Source organism: Brassica oleracea, chromosome C3 (genome assembly GCF_000695525.1).
Source record: "Brassica oleracea var. oleracea cultivar TO1000 chromosome C3, BOL, whole genome shotgun sequence".
NCBI lineage: Eukaryota > Viridiplantae > Streptophyta > Magnoliopsida > Brassicales > Brassicaceae > Brassica > Brassica oleracea.
The window spans coordinates 45,810,942-45,828,019 of record NC_027750.1 but is presented as its reverse complement, the minus strand read 5'-3'; the positions used below and the strand labels follow the sequence as shown (position 1 = coordinate 45,828,019).

General features: G+C 40.1%; 1 protein-coding gene across 3 annotated transcripts; it reads right to left on the bottom strand.

Annotated features, from left to right (window-relative positions):
• Positions 1-132: 132 nt before the first annotated feature.
• LOC106335901 (E3 ubiquitin-protein ligase HERC2) lies at positions 133-4,345 on the bottom strand. Of its 3 annotated transcripts, XM_013774573.1 has the most exons (9): positions 4,230-4,345; positions 3,747-3,833; positions 3,549-3,638; positions 3,386-3,472; positions 3,126-3,320; positions 1,127-3,058; positions 891-1,037; positions 454-800; positions 133-379 (listed from the first exon to the last, which is right to left on the bottom strand). In XM_013774573.1, exons 1-9 carry the CDS (start codon positions 4,281-4,283, stop codon positions 292-294), a joined length of 3,027 nt encoding a protein of 1,008 aa, XP_013630027.1. In that variant the 5' UTR covers positions 4,284-4,345; the 3' UTR covers positions 133-291. The 3 variants fall into 3 exon arrangements, with proteins under 3 accessions (XP_013630027.1, XP_013630029.1, XP_013630028.1); XM_013774575.1 differs by having other exon boundaries at positions 1,127-2,997; positions 3,126-3,472; positions 4,230-4,302; XM_013774574.1 differs by lacking the exons at positions 133-379; positions 454-800 and having other exon boundaries at positions 964-1,046.
• Positions 4,346-17,078: the final 12,733 nt, after the last annotated feature.

Genomic DNA, 17,078 nt, shown 5'->3' with positions numbered 1-17,078 from the left:
CGTAAATTTTATTTATATAAGAAAAAATAGTCTCCAAGTCCAAAGTCTGACTCATTATATTATCGTTTATATGTTTATTGTTTCATGATTTTCGATCATAATTTTCCCTACCCTACGGAAACTATTTAGAGCAAATCTCTCAAAAAAATCTTAGAATGAGCTTTTTTGACTAAAATAGCATTTAACGAGGAAAATGATCAAAAACGAGTTAGAGTTGTTGAAAAAAAAACGAGTTAGAGTTGTTGAAAAAACGAAAACAATATTAAAAATATAATTACATTCTCAATTAGTTCATGCTTCAGCATCATACTTGTTATAGACCAAAACTTGCTTCTCCTCCCACCATCTTTGTGCTTCCTTCTCTGAAAACCTCTTTCGACTGCAACCAAAATTAGCAACAATCACATCAACACTTGCACACCCTAATATTACTAAATCAAGAATATCTTTTACCTAAATCGTACGCGTTTAAGCGTCTTCTGACCGCAAGGCAAGGCCGTGAAAGTTATATATACACCGGGCTCATATTGCTCTACTTGTTCTGCTGTCGATTCTTGTGTTCCATTTTTCATATGCCCTGTTCTTGTGATGGCTGGCGATGCATCTACCAATAGCCTAATGTTGCTTTCACGGCTTGAACATTTTTCTACAATTTGTTTGTCTTTGGATTGTGAACAAGTCGTGGTAATTGGTGTGAGATATGGAACGGACACTGAATCATCAAAGATGGGCGAGACTTTAGACGGATTGCATGCAATGCCAGTCTTAGGATTGTTCGGTTTCTCCTTGTTCGTCTGAAGCTGCAAGCAAATAGACAGAAATGTGGATCATGTTATAAACAAAAAGATTTAAAGAAAAAAAAAACAATGTTTGCTAATTTATATCTTTACCCTTGAGGCCATAGCTTTTATTATCTCTTTAGCAACTTTAGCCTTCTCAGCTTCTTCTTTAGCAACTTCTGATGTCTTCTCAAACTCTCTTTGACATTCTTCAATCTTCTTGTTACCAAGTTCACACTGCTTCTGGAGATTTCTTACCTACATTTTCAAGAAAAATGGAATCTTTATCTGTATAATATGAAGCTATTGTATATGTGTACCGGTATGAGAAGGTTAAAGTACTATACCTCGGCCTTTAGCCTTTCGATTTCTTCGATAAAGATCTTGTTCGTCTCAGACGAGGTCGGGATCTTTGTAGAAGATGGTCGTCTTCCGGATGAGACTGATATATTCTCAGGACTTGTCAAAGATAGTGACATTTTGTCAAAAAGAAACAGAGAAGGAGCAGAGACTTGTCCCCATCGAGGCTGACCATCTGAAGAACGACTAGCTTGTGGAATATTCTGAATCTGATTCTCTGATTCAGTTTCTGTCGATTTGTCAGATACCCTGCGTGCATTAGTAACCAACTGCATCCTTGGAGTTCGATTGTCCATCTTAACCTTGTTTGAAAACTCTGTTATTATCCATAGATGATTGAAGCAAGAATCGCAGACTCGAGAAAGTTTGCCCTTGTTTGGTGCCAAGGAAGCTTTAACTGCTTTCTTGCTACTACATGCATTGCAGAACAAGAGACCACAGTTGTAACAGTTATGTTTCTTCCTTGTGAATCCAAAAGCTGACTTGCAAGAACTGCAAGCGCTTTGATCAGTCAAAGAGATGTCTTTGTGTAAGCAAATCGCAGCCGTTAAACTCAACCCACAAGCTATAGTTTCCACCAACCTGTCTCCTAAAGACTCAACAAGAACCGGCGAGTTTCTATCTCTAACATCGCCTAACCCAAGTTGTCCGTTGGCGCCTTTTCCCCAAGTATAAACATTACCAAAAGAAGTCAACACAGCTACATGATGTGAACCACAAGCAATCTCCTTGACGAATTGTCTTGTTAGATTGCCTAAAACAGTATTTATCGACTTATCCTTGGCTCTTGGACATCCCAACTGGCCATGAATTGAGCTTCCCATCGTATAAACTGTTCCTCTGTTGCTGAGTGCAACAGTTAAAGTCCATCCGCATGAGACTTTAACGAAATCTTGATCAATCAACTCCGAAACACAAGTCGGCATGAGCTTTCTCTTGCTGTCCACGTGACCTAACCTTCCTTTATCTCCATCTCCCCAAGTAAACAGCTTTCCACAACTCTTGGCTTTGTGATATTTCCTGTCGATGGTGGATGTTTCCACTATTGCAGCCGTGTGCCACGGTCCACAAGAAACAGATACTACCTTCATTCGCTTCAAAGACTCCACTTCTTTTGGCTTTGTAACACTCTCAAGGCTCCCATGTCCAAGAACTCCAAAGGTTCCACTACCGTAAGTGTAAAGCTGACCAGAAAATGTCACAATCGCTGTGTGCCACGCGCCGCAAGCGACACTGTAAACCCTCAAAGATCTACCAAAGACATCAGCTATTTTCCGAGTTAAGAATTGTCTTCCTGATTCTCCAATAGTTCCACCGTCTATTCCCCACAGATACAGCTCTCCGGATTCGGTAACAGCACATGTTTGGTTATCGCTGCAAGCCACTGATCCAACCGCAACACCTTCGAGTGATTCAACGCGTTTCGGATGGTCGATGTCAAGGTTAACTTTAAGTCCAAGCTTACCATTGTTTCCATTGCCCCAACAAAACACTTCACCTTGTCTCGTAACCAGCGCAGCGTGTTTTGCACCAAGAGAAATGCTTTGTACATCAAACATGGTGGCCGACTCTAAAAGCTGAGGAGATAAAGCATCGTTCTGATTCTTTGATCCCTCGATAAGACCCCTTGTAGCTCCCCATATCATTACGTCCTTGAGGACATTGGATCTTGCAGTTGGCTGAGTTACAGTGTGAGGGGGAGAAACATAAAATCTTTGTGATGAATGCTTGCTAAGCTCTGAACCTGTCTGGTCACAGTCCGACCTCCTGGAATTATAATCTGCTTCGTAGTAAGGAGAAACTGGGCCGAACCCATCTGAACCAGCTGATTCCATGGAGTAGAAACTGTCTGAAGAGCCTGACAACCACAAACACCGTTCCTCAAGTAATGTGGATGGACTTGCACATAAACTGCGTATCTTCAAGAACATAACAACACAGACATCAAGAAACGATACAAGGCAAGAACAGAGTTTTTTAGTTTACCTGAGTGAAGTCAGGGGTTTCTTCAAGAAGTCCAAGATTCTGTTTCCTGTGGATAAACCCCGCAGGGCTATTGATACAACTTTGAGCTCCCCTGCTTGTCCTTAGATTCACAGAAGATCTAGCATTGTGGTGCTTCGTTATCACAGCTCTAAGGCCTTTAAACCAAGAGCCTGCTTGTGCTTTATCCTTGCATATCTACATCACCAACAAGACATGTTCAAGAACATTTATACAAAGTCGTTGAACAAAACCGAACTTACAAGATCAAGAGTGTACTCTCCATTTGCATAGACGAGTGAAAACGACTGCTCTTTTCGATCCGGTTGAGCTTGCTTCTGAAACTTCGGCTAATAGATAGAGAAAGAGACGCTGCATCATCACCTTTAATCGTAAGGAACAATCCAAATCTTATACTCGACATACCGTGATCTGTCCTCGAACAATCGTTATAACCGAGCTCAATCTCAGCTGTCTCTCATCTTGTCCTGAGTACCAAATCAGATACTTCTCATCCTTCAAAAAGCAAAAGAATACAACTTTACAAAACCCTTTAACTGATTACTTTCTCTTTGCTTTCTATAATTTTATGGGATTTCAATTCGAAGATCCAAAAGAACCTACCATTGAGAGTTTAAAATGACAGAATTTTGGGTTTCCCCTTCTCCGACATTTCAGAAGTTGTGCACCTTTCTTCAAAGCCAAGATTGCCTGCAACAAAACGATCAATCATCATACCAAAAATGCTAACACTGAATTTTTTTATTTTTTTCTTGCTGAAAGATCTCGAGTTTTATGATGGTCTATACAGATCTCTTATATACTTCTAAGTTAACTATTAACAGACTTATGAGATCCTGAGAAGTAATTCTTATTGTGTTCAAGAAAACAGAACGTTTGAAGACAAGGGTTGGTAATGGAATGAACGTTTAAAGACAAGAACTAGTAATGGAATGAACACAGAACAATAATCTCTTTAAGTTTATATAACTAGAAAACTGTAGAGTACGAAACAAGAATCATTGAGAAGAAGAGATGATTCAGTGAACAATCAAAGTAAAAGGTAAAGCAGAGAAGAAATCAAAATTGAGAAACGTTAATCAAAACCTGTTCATCTGTTCTGTCACGGGGAACTGTAGCTGAGATGTGCTGTTCTCCCATTACTTTGTCAGAGAAAAACAAGAGTAAGGAGAGGGGAGAGTTTGTGTATAAATTATTTGTTTTTTTTTACTTATTTTATACAATCTCATAGCGTCATGCATTTATATTCTTTGCAAAATATATTTAATTTTAATAAAAAAATTAATTTTTTAAAAAAGCTAAAGTATCTAAACTACTGTAGTGTTACAATCCTAATTTCAATACTTTGGTTTCCTTAAATAGCCAAAATTCAAGATCCTCCCAATATTATGCCACTGAACTTTTCAAAAATTAAAAATATGTGATTATCTAAATAAAACCGTTAAATTTAAGCACAATTACGCACTAGAAAACAAGTATGACTCGACTCTATACTTTTTTTTTTATTCTTGCAAAAAGATTTATTTTTGTAAGACTTTATTATGCCCCCAGGAAAAGATTTATATAAAGACCAAAATCCAAAACTTTATACATAAACTGTATAATCAGTGATAATGGGGTGATTAGTTAGGCTCTAGATACATGTTTTAGCTTTAATTTTTATTGACAATCTTTAAAATTACCAATTATGCTTTAAGTCAATTTTTAAAACTACAACAAAAACATGGCTTATAGAAGCATATACATATTATCTTTATTTTTTCTACTTAATTTTTGCATCTACAAAAACAAAAATCAATAGACTAAATTTTACAGCACATACTTTAAAATAAAGTTACACCCAACCAATCACCTTCAATAAAATCAACTCCAGAATTGTAACAAACTTTTTAGTTTTATTTTGTCAATAATCAAATAAAAGTATCTTCAATCTTATTCTCTTAATGACATACTGATTGGCTCCCTAATTGACCAAGCGAAAGATGAGCTGCAATTTTCGCCCATAAGGAGAGTGACTTCGCCACGATCCTTCCCAGTAAAATGCGGCGTGTTCGAATTCTGATCGCTTTTACGCGAGAAAGGGGGACCACCCTCTAAGCCTATGTATTCCTCAATGGCCGATTGATAATCCAATTCCATTTCAGCTGGTCACTTGGATTTCTTCTTGCTTCCCCGCCAACTGCCCTTGCTCTTGAAAGAGATGATTTGTTCCCCTGCAGAACATGGTCTTATTATTCGGTCCCCGATAGCCAGCGGGGGATTTGGTATAACAGCTCACGTTCGTTTGCGCCTTTCCGCAAGACTGGTAAATTTTATTATAGAGTAAATGAATTCTCAACTTTGTCTAATTTTTAATTTTAAAATGGAAAAAACTAATTTTTAAAATAAATATTAAATTATATTCATGAAAAATCTAATTTGTACATCAAATATAGTTTTTTTCTAAAATCTCAAACATCAAAATTAATTGACTTATAATGAAAAATAAATTTGTGTTGAACCAATATCTGAGAAGCCTTTCATTCTTCTTGTCTCAAGACAGATAGCTAATTTCTGATGTTCTTGTCAAGATGTTTACTAAGCAGTCGATAAGAAGTTGCACGAGTTCTTTACACATCTTTTGTTCACTGGTAGGTCTGAAACAGAGTAAAAAAGTGATGGCAAGGAAAGAATGTGTATTTTTAGGGAACAATCGGTTAAAAATAGTCGGAAAACAATCATAGGCGAGAAGAAGTTAAAGAGATTGATAAGGACGTCTGAGTTTGTGGAAAAAAAAACTTTCCGTCCACGAGGTCTTAACACACCATCACTTAATTGGTAGGTCTAAAACAAATAAAAAAAATGACCGCAAGATAAAAATGTGTATTCGAATCTAATATAAATATCTTAGGTATTTTTTCGGTTTTGATAATGTTTAAGATTCGTAGTTTTTATTTTATTATTAGTTGTGTTTTTTCTCTTTATTCAAAAGTAAAATGTATAAAATTATGTGTTGTTTTTTAAGTTAGATGATTAAATATCTTAAATCTTAGTATTATTATTATATTTAGTTAATTTAATTAATTTAATTAAATAAACCATTTGGTTTTAGGTTTTTTTTTATTTAAAACCAAATTAAACCAAACTATTTGGATAGATAAAACCTTTAATCAAATGGTTAGGATATATAATTTGGTTTGGTTTGGGTCTTTGGCTGAGTCGGTTTATTTTGGTTTTCTCCAGGTTTTTGCCCATCTTTAATATTAACTATTATATTAATATTCATTTTCACTTTACAATAGAAAATATAAAAGAATTAGAATAGAAATAAAATGGTGGATTGAAGATGCTTTTCATAATTCATAGTTAAAAGTATTAAAACTGATTTTTTTGTCACAAGAAGTTTAATATTTCAAATAAAATTTATTGTCTTGTTGTATCAGGGTACATCTCACATGTAGTCAGTTTGTTTGTATTTGAATAATGTAAATGTTTTAAGTTGAGCTCAAAAAGCTGACGGCTAAGCAAATGCAATTAATTTTTATAATTATTGGGATATGAATTAAGTACTTAAATAATGATTCAAACTGATTCTAATACATTAACAAACTTGTGATAATCTTATCTTAAATATGGAGAATCTGATGAATTAGTAAAATATGCAATTTTAATTATTTATTGGTTTTACAAATTTGGGCTCTTGTTTCAACACCATCGTTTTAAGAATTTTTCTAATAACAAAATGTATTATAATTTTGATTATTTGTTCTGGTAGAAGAATGAAACAAAAAATCCAAAGTTAGATACAGATTCTTAACCATTAATAATTTGGTATTACTAGAAATCCAGTAATAATATATTTTTTAGGGGAATCACAAGAGATTTGCTCGAGCTGGTAAGATATTCTCAAAGTGAATGCATGCATAGTTTGATGTAAACTCAAAAAGCTCTGAAGTGGCTCATCCGCAATAAATACAAATACACAAACCTTATGTTTGCAGCGTATATGTTTTTTGGTATATGGATCATGGATATTGGATTTATAATAAAATGGATATAATTGAGTATGGCTAGATAAAACTAGAGAAGAACAATTTTAGGTCTCGGAAACAAAAAGAGACACTTGTCACCTTTGCATAAATGCATTTCTGTGGTTTATAGAAAATCATTTCAATGATTCAAAATATGACAGTATGACCAAATTGTTTTACAGAATTGACGGAAATGGTATTAATGATTAATTTCAATATCATCCACTATAACGCCCCGACCGTCCACAGCTAATGGGCCACCCACGCCCGCTCACTCGGCCCGTGGGCCCATCCTGTTTCAGCGATCAGTCCGTTAATTTTTCTAAAAGCTCGAAATCATTGTTTACTAACCCTGCGATCATCACCTGGCTTTTTTCCATGCTTTGGCCTCACTCGCACGCTATCGCGAATCACTTCCCGATAGGTCACCCATCCTTCCACTACTCCAGCTCAAGCATGCTTAACTATAGAGTTCTTTCAGGATTTGCTCCGGAAAAGGTAAGTCAACTTTGGTGACATAGGTAGCCAAATCAATTCTCTTAAGTCTTTTCACATATCACAACTTGGGATGTTACAATTCACCCTCTCTCAAAGAACGCAACGTCCTCGTTGCGCTCCAAAATCGTTGAAATCCAAGTCCCATAAATCGCCATCCGGGTCAGAGCCGGGACGGAACCCCGCTCTGATACCACTTGTAACGCTCCGACCGCCCACAGCTAATGGGCCACCCACGCCCGCTCACTCGGCCCGTGGGCCCATCCCGTTCCAGCGATCGGTCCGTTAATTTTTCTAAAGGCCCGAAATCATTGTTTACTGACCCTGGAATCACCACCCGACCTTTTCCCATGCTTTGGCCTCACTTGCACGCTATCGCGAATCACTTCCCGATAGGTCACCCATCCTTCCACTTCTCAAGCTCAAGCACGCTTAACTCCAGAGTTCTTTCAGGATGTGCTCCGGAAAAGGTAAGTCAACTTTGGTGACATAGGTAGCCAAATCAATTCTCTTAAGCCTTTTCACATATCACAACTCGGGATGTTACATCCACATGCCAAGAGAGCAGAACCCTATAGCAGATACCTTACCCAAAACTATACGTGCTTTTCATAGATGTTTTTTTCGGTCAATTTTTGGTATAAATCAATATATATAAAGAAGAGTTTTATTCTCTTCTTATGCTGCCACCTCGTTAATTGGAAGCTTCACGAGTTGACACGTGTCCGTTAACACTAAAGTGTTGCGTTTCATTAACTTTTCTATTTGTGTGTTTGGGGTTTTCCGTTTAACTTCTTTATATATGTAGATGTGTTTTTGGACTTTGAAAACAGATGGGTTATGCTTGATATGCAGACAGGCCCATTACCCAAAGAAAGTAAACTCTGATTATGCTTCTCGCGTTCGTCTCTCTTCTTTGTTCTACGGCGACGTCTGAACTTCATATCTATCATCTCTATCACTGAAAATGTCGTAGTAATCCCTTATTAATTCAATCAACCACAATGTCGCCTTGAATGTGTGTTTTACTTTGGTGAGTCGGTGTATCTGCAAGTATAAATCTGTTTAAAATCATCTTATCAATCTGTTTAAACAGCAAAATACACTTATTTTTTAGATTCCTCGAGTTCAACATTCACCGAAAGCAAAAGTTAACATCTGCTTCCGCCGGGGAGGTTTCGGCCACGGCGGTCTTGCCTCCAAGTTTTTTCGGGGAGGTTGCAGCGATGTGTTGTTTCAAGCTCCCCGAGTGTGGCGGTAATTTATGAGCACTTCTGTTTCCAGCGATTTAGATTTGTTTTAAGTATGTTAATCATCATCATGTCCTCCGATGTTAGATTGGTCTTTCCGAATTTATAATGATTTATCAATGATTATATTGAACTAGGTTAACTAAGAATATAATGGGATTCTTGAAAATGCAAGCTTGAAAAACATTTTCATTCATGATGTATCTCTAATGGATAGTACAACTATCGAACAATACTTGAAGTATCATGTAGAAGATTTCGAAAAGGATCTGCAACGGAAGCTCTGTTAACTCGACTATTGGCACAGGTTGAATGGAAAGGTGAGTCTTTCCTTGATTTATGTTAAGTGCTTCAAGTTTGTGTCTAAAGCTGGTTTTTTTCCTCACATTCAAGTGTTTTTTTGTTGTTTCCTGCAGGATCCGATCCAACTCAGCAGACTGCTATTGATAACTTCATGTTCCATGAACTGATGGAACCCAAAACGAGTGGGGCCGGTGCAATCAAAAGGTGATTCAAGGGAAATTTTTTTTAATGTATTTACTCAATAATGAAAGATGACTTTGACCATCTTGGTTCTTCTTTTTGTGTACAGTTTAGAGTCAATGTAATTTCATTTTACTTCCTTTTATAACAAAGATAAAACAAACATTGAAAGTGTAAAATAATTACATTAATGAAAAATGAAAAATTCATATTAATTTATCGAGCTTTTGATTTTTAATAAAAACAACAAAACAAATAGTAAAGATTAATATTTTTTTGTTTAGAGTAAATAAATATTTTTGGTCTTATATTAAAATTTTAAATATTTTTCTATTATTTTCAATTTGCTTGTTGCCCCCGGGTTTACCCTAGTAGATTTTAAAATCACTTATACTCTGAGTAATTCAATAACATTTGATGTAAAAAAGACCAGAGACTTGCACGTGCGCATAAACCACATGGGTCACTTTCTGTTTTTTTTTTTTCCCAAATTGAGATATTATATATTTCAAAAGACTATAACAGTCCAAGTTCACACTACAAGCAACTGCTTCATACAAGAACGCTACCAAAAAATCAGTTAGACAAACTCCTTTGCTTAAACCATCTAGAGCACCAAAAAATAATCCCACAACTCCTACCTAAAAGCATTAGATGTTACTCTTTCATTGCTGTACCAATGGTCCAACCAACGGGGATGACCAGCAGCGACATAGGACTGAGAGAGTCCTAAACTCCTTACACTCTGCGCAATGAAAGATACACATCTAAACATCTCCGAAACTCCAAGTCTCAGTTCCCATGTTTCGAAAGCTTGTAACTCTCTTTGGAGTTTTGCTACCTCGAACTGCAGAGCCGGCCAACGATGAGGTTTCACAATTGCCTCCACCAGGTCTCCAAAGGTAGATACAAACCTCACCTTCTTTTTCTTCAGACTCTTCATGCTTTCTATAGCCCACAGCAGTACCTGAAGCTTTGCTTCACCAACGGTTTTAGTCCCAGAGAATGCCCGTCTGCCATGCTCCAAAACTTTTCCTCAGCTATTTTTAGTGATCCAAGCAGCACCCATGATGTCATCTGATTTAGACCAGTCCATTCCAATCTCACACAACACCCAACCCTCTGGCACACCTGACTCATTAACCATTGGTTCCCTCACCTCTACTCTCTTAGTTAACTCCATCCGATTTTGAACCTGCTGCGCCAGAAACCACGAGTCCGCTTCATCTTTCGCTTTTTTGACCACGTCCCTTGCTTCAAAAAGCTTACATTCAAAGAGAAAACCATTCCTGTTCTTCCACAAATACCAAAGTAACCAAGGCCAGACTCGAGAAAGTCCCATCTCCACCTTCTGGTTCTTACTCAAGTTGAGTAGATATGAAATGTTTTCATATATTGAATCCTCATTGAAGCCATTAGGAGGGGATGGTAAATCTGAGAGCGCCCAACATTGTCTTGCAAAGTGACAACAGAATATATCATGGTTGATGGACTCACCTTCGAAGCCACAAAGCTGACACCTTTCATCACCCTTCAAACCTCTAGCAATAAGGATTTCAGCAACTGGTAGAGCGTCAGACAATGCCTTCCACACAAAAACCTTAATTTTTGGAGCAGAGTGCACTTTCCAGATTTGTACTCTAAGGATATTGATTGACGGCAAGGCTTCTGCAATCCTACGAACCTCCAAGTTCTTTTCCTTTGTCGCCAACCAGTAACCTGATTTCACCGTATAGGCCCCTGACTTGTTGAATCTCCAGTTCCAGAAGTCCTCCTTGACTGTAACAGGATGATGTTTAAGGAGAATTTGAACATCAGAGGGGACAAAAATCTCTTTCAAAGCTTGGACATTCCATCTTCTGTTTTGAAAATCAATAAGGCTCCTTGCTCTCAAGTTGACATCAAAAGTATAGTTCTTGATCCAAGGAGCTTGGGGGCCATAACCATCAGTGTCATCCTCGATCCATTTGTCTGTCCATACCCTGATTGAGTTGCCATCTCCCACTCTCCTTTACAACCCTTTGATAAGGAGATCTCTACCAAATAATAGGCTCCGCCAAGCATAAGACGGTCTCTCTCCCAACTTCGCTTCCAAAAAGCTTGAGTTAGGGAAATACCTGCTTTTAAGGAACTGGGCCAGTAAGCAATGAGGAGAAGACAACACCTTTGAGGCCTGTTTCGCCAAGAGAGCTTGATTGAAAGCCTCTAAATCCCTAAAACCCATTCCACCGCTCTCTTTAGGTAGACATAGTTTCTCCCAGGCAATCCAATGTATTTTCTTTTTATGAGCATTTGATCCCCACCAGAAATCTGCCATTGCGCTTGAGAGATTGACACAGATTGTTTTAGGCAATTTGAAAACCGACATCAGGTAGACAGGCAGAGTCGCAGCCGTCGATTTTAGCAACACTTCCTTACCCCACTGCGAGAGCTTCCTCAGGTACCAAGTATTCAGCCTTCCATTAACCTTCCCTTTTAGATAACCAAGCATCTCAATCTTGGAGCCGCTGAAGCATTCTGGTAAACCCAAATATTTACTAGATCCCCCTTCATTAGAGATTCCCAACACCTCACGAATTGTGTTTTTTGTAACAGCGTTAACCTGAACTCCAAAAGAGATAGCTGATTTCTGCAGGTTAATGGTCTGTCCCGTCGCTGCGCCATACACGTTAAGAATGTCTTGAAGGACCCTTGCTTGGTTTTCTGAGGCTCTGAACATGAATAGACTATCGTCTGCGAATAGCAAATGATGGATAAAAGGACCTGAGTCAGAGAAGCTCAATCCATTTAGCAACCCTTGACTTTCAGCTTTATTCAGCAGATGCGTTAGACCTTCAGTACACAACACAAAGAGAAATGGGGAGAGAGGATCTCCCTGGCGGAGCCCCCGTTGCGGCTTAATCATTCCAGAAGGCTGATCATTTACCAGTACTGCAAAGGATACAGAAGAGATACAGACCATGACCAAATTGACCCATTTGATGTCAAAACCAAGAGCTTCCAACAGCCTCCGAATATAGCTCCATTCCACTTTGTCGTAAGCCTTGGACATATCCGTTTTCACCACCATATAATCATTCATGATTAAAGGGTTGACCTGCAAGGCATGAATTGATTCATGAGCTATCCCAATATTGTCAGTGATCAGCCTCTCTGCTACAAACGCCGATTGGTTAACTGAAACAATCTCATGGAGCAGAAGCTGTAGGCGTGTCACCAAGACCTTTGATATGATTTTGTATAACACAGAACAGAGGCTGATTGGGCGTAGATCACTCATAGTCTCCGGATCCAGAACTTTGGGCAATAAGCACAGATACGTGAAATTCCAATCTACCGGCCTAACCCCTCTTTCAAAGAATTTGTTCACTTCGACACACACTTTAGGACCAACTTCCTCCCAATATTGCTGAAAGAACAGTCCTGACATGCCATCCGGCCCCGGAGCACTCGATGCTTTGATGCTAAAGACTGCACTTTTAATCTCATCATCTGTAACTTGACAGATGCAACTTTGATTCATTGCTTCAGAAACTCTGGGCCTCATATCATGGAAGAAAGGTTGATAACTTGACGGATTGGATGACTTGAAAAGATCTGAGAAGTAGTCAACAGCCACCTGAGCTTTTTCTGCTTCTGACCATTGCTCCACTCCATTAACATCTTTGATTTTAATAAGCTGCCTTTTTGCTCTGATGGCCTTGACTGAATCATGAAAGAAATTAGAGTTTCTGTCTCCATACTTCATCCATTTCTCCATGCTTTTTTGCCGCCAAAACAGTTCCTCTTCTTTATATGCTTTACACAGCTCTCTTCTGATGGCTCTAATAGCATGCCAACATGGATAGTTCCTAGATTGGAACCACTCTAATCTTGTAACACCCGTATTTTCCAAATCTAACTTAAATAAATAAAAAGTCTGAAATCTCAATTTATTACTTCTCAAAAGTCAACTCCAAAGTCGTAAATTCAATAAATAGCCATAAATCCAAATAACATAATAAATCCAGAAAATATCGATAAAAGCATAAAATCCGCAAGTCTGGAAAAGAAAGAAATAAAACTCCCAAAGCACCAATCCGATAGCAATCACTCCTGCTCGTCAGTCTCACCTGAAAGGGGAAAGGAATAGGAGGGGTGAGTAACAGGGGAGTTACTCCGTGAGGTATGGGGATGCTAAACACGCAAACCACTGACTTGAGTAAATATAACTCCCACTATGGAAGTTTAGCTCTAACATGAACAAACAAGACGCCTAAAGTATCACACAAACACAACACAAACAATGCGATGATAGCATATAGCTAGTCCATACACCCCGCATCTCCTAATATGGATTTATAATACGTAGCGTCTCTAGTACAGTATGTCTCTGTACCCCCGCCCTCTCAAGTAGCGTCCATGGTACAAACGTCTCTGCACCACACGCCCGCACAAGTAGCATCGCAAGTCCAGACGTCTCTGAACCCCTGCCCGCACAATCAAGTACCGTCGCTAGCCCAGACATCTCTGAGCCCCCACCCGCGCACATAGTCCCTACTCATAGCTATGTATACATACATATATATATATCGCATCTCTTAACATCACACAATCAAATCAACGGTTGAATCCTCTAGACCCGTAGTTCCAGTTTACAATGAACGAACTGGCTAACAATCAAGACTAAAACAGACTCAATTCATACAGACGGATCATGATTCGAAATCTAAACTACGATAGAGAGAATTCTACACTGGTACGGGATTTACGGAATAGACCCTCACCTTAGCAATGTGGAAAAGTGATAGCTATGAACTCCAGCTGCTCAAACAAACTCCAAATCTGAAATCAGGGCGAAAAATTGAGTCAGAATGCCCTTCAAACGGTCCAAAACGGATAACCGACGATCTGGTCAAAAGTCAACCCGCTGGTCAAAGATCAACCCGGTCTACTCTGACCCAAGCCGGTCAACCTTTGACCAAATCGAAATCGAATTGAACCATCGGTTTTTCCTTAACCGGATTCGATTTCAATTGGACCCGATTAAAATTGATTTCAATTCAGTTTAATCCAAACCAAACCAATTCCCAATAACCGGCTTGACTGGTCAACGGCTTGACTCGCTGAGTCAACTCGGCCGAATCACCGAGTTACTGGCGAGTCGCCGTAGACTGGTCGCCGGCGGCGGCCAACGATGATGGTGGCTTACCGGAAAATCACCGGCGCCGGCGGAGACGCGGCGGCGATGCGGCGGCGGCTTCCTGGCGGCGAACGGACGGTGGCCGGCTGCGGTGGCTCCGGCGAACGTCCGGCGGATATGGCGGCGCGTGCGATTCACGCGCGAAACTTCCTCCTGCGCGTGTGGGTGCGTCGCGCCGGTTCTCGGGCTGAAACTCCTGCTCCGGACTCGTCTCAACGTCACGAACACACTGGTGGCCTTGAAATCGCGAGAAACCCAATGGTTAGAGAGATATCGACGATTTACTAAACGGCCAGCACTTAACCAATCAGAAAAGGTGGTTTGCGGATTACCTAGGGGGTGAAACGGCGGCGGCGTGACGGATCTGATCTCAGTCGACGGTGGCTGAGACAGTTCACCAATATCTCTCTCTGACAGCTCTAAATCTGCAGGGGTTCGACGCCTTAGACTTTTTCTGAATAAAATAATAGGCTGGCTCTGTTTAAATAGGAACTCACTTAGAGTTTCCTGTAAACTGATTGGGCCTTGCTGGGCCTGCGGAATCGGGTCGTTACAATTCTCCCCCACCAATGGAGAATTCATCCCCGAATTCTGCTCCTGAACCGACTGTCCAATACTGTCCTGGAAAAACTCTGGATAATCAATCCTCATCTGAGTCTCAGCCTCCCAGGTTTCTTCTTGAATCCCGTCTCTCTCCCAACGAACTTTAACTAAAATGGTCATCATCCCTTGAACGGCTTTCACTTGCCGATCTAAAATCTCAACTGGCTGACAAGATGCATACAAATTCTTCTCAAGATCATTGGGTGGCTGCTGCAAAATGAGCTCTGGCTCTCTCACAACTTTCCTCAAGACTGACACATAGAACACATCGTGAAAATCTGACAACTCTTCTGATAACTGTAATCTGTAAGCCACTGCTCTAATCCGCTCCACAATAGGGTATGGTCCCATATATCTCGGTTTAAGCTTCTTTAGCTTCCGAGTCTTAGATCCTCCTTGGAATGTCCTCATTTTCAGGTACACTAAGTCTCCTACCTGAAACTCCAAGTCCTTACGGCGCTTATCTGCATAGCTCTTCTGGCGGTCATGGGCTTCCTTAAGCCGAGTCTTAAGCATCTCTATGTGCTGCACTGTCTCCTGAACCATTGCTGGTTCTAAATCTCGCCGCCCTCCCACTTCTGTCAAACAAAGTGGTGTACGACAAGGCCTACCATAAAGCGCCTCATACGGTGCCATCCTAATACTCGAATGATAGCTGTTGTTGTAGGCAAACTCTGCTAGAGGTAAATAGTTTCCCCAGCTTCCTTCCCAATCCAGGACGCAAGCCCTAAGCATATCCTCTAATGTATGAATAGTCCTCTCTGACTGTCCATCTGTCTGCGGATAATAGGCTGTACTCATATGAACTTTTGTCCCAAGCGCCTTCTGAAATGCTCTCCAAAATGTAGATGTGAACTTGGTATCCTTATCCGATACAATACTGACAGGAACTCCATGCAACCTCACAATATCTGTAAGGTAAATCTGTGCCAACTGATCAGCTCCGTCTGTTTTCTTGATCGCTATGAAATGAGCAGATTTGGTAAGTCTATCCACGATCACCCAAATAGCATTCCTCCCACCAAAGGTTATCGTAAGTCCAGTCACAAAATCCATAGTCACCATGTCTCATTTCCACTCTGGCAACGGGAGGTTCTGCAATAATCCGCTAGGCACTTGATGCTCAGCCTTAACCATCTGACACGTCTGACACTGCGATACAAATGTAGCCACTTCTTTCTTCATACCAGGCCAGTGGTACTAGCGCTTCAAATCTCTGTACATCTTGGTATTTCCCGGGTGGATCGAAAAACGCGAATTATGTGCTTGCTGTAATATCTCCTTCCTTAAAAGCTTGTCCTCTGGCACACAGACTCGGTTCCGATACATGTACATCCCACTCAAAGCTATATGATATCCAATACTCTCGATCTCAATCTGCTTAACCAAAGCATCATCACTATCCTGAGCTCTGCGTATCCTCCATAATAAATCAGCCTGCTCTAATGCTTCAAGACCAACAGTCTCACCCTCTGCGGTAACTGCACACAATCTGAGACTAGCAAGTGTCCCAGACAGCTCCTGAACCTCCTTGGTTCCTGAAACATCGTTCCTGCGTCTACTCAAGGCATCTGCCACCTGATTGGCCTTACCTGGGTGATACGTAATATCCATGTTGTAGTCTGCTAACAACTCCATCCATCTGCGCTGTAACACCCCCGAACCGTCCTAGGCTTAGGTCGACCCATCGGCCAACAATCAAACAAGAACATGACCGACGGACGACCCACACCAAGGGTTGGAGATGAAAGGCCAACCGGCCAGCCAACAATCAAACAAGAACATGACTGACCGTCCAACCCAGTACCATGGTCCGGAAGCGCTACGTGACGGGTTAGGGACGATCCGGCCAGAGTCACAAAATTTACTCCACGACCTCGACCAGTTCGTCCACTAACACGTCCGGCTGCGT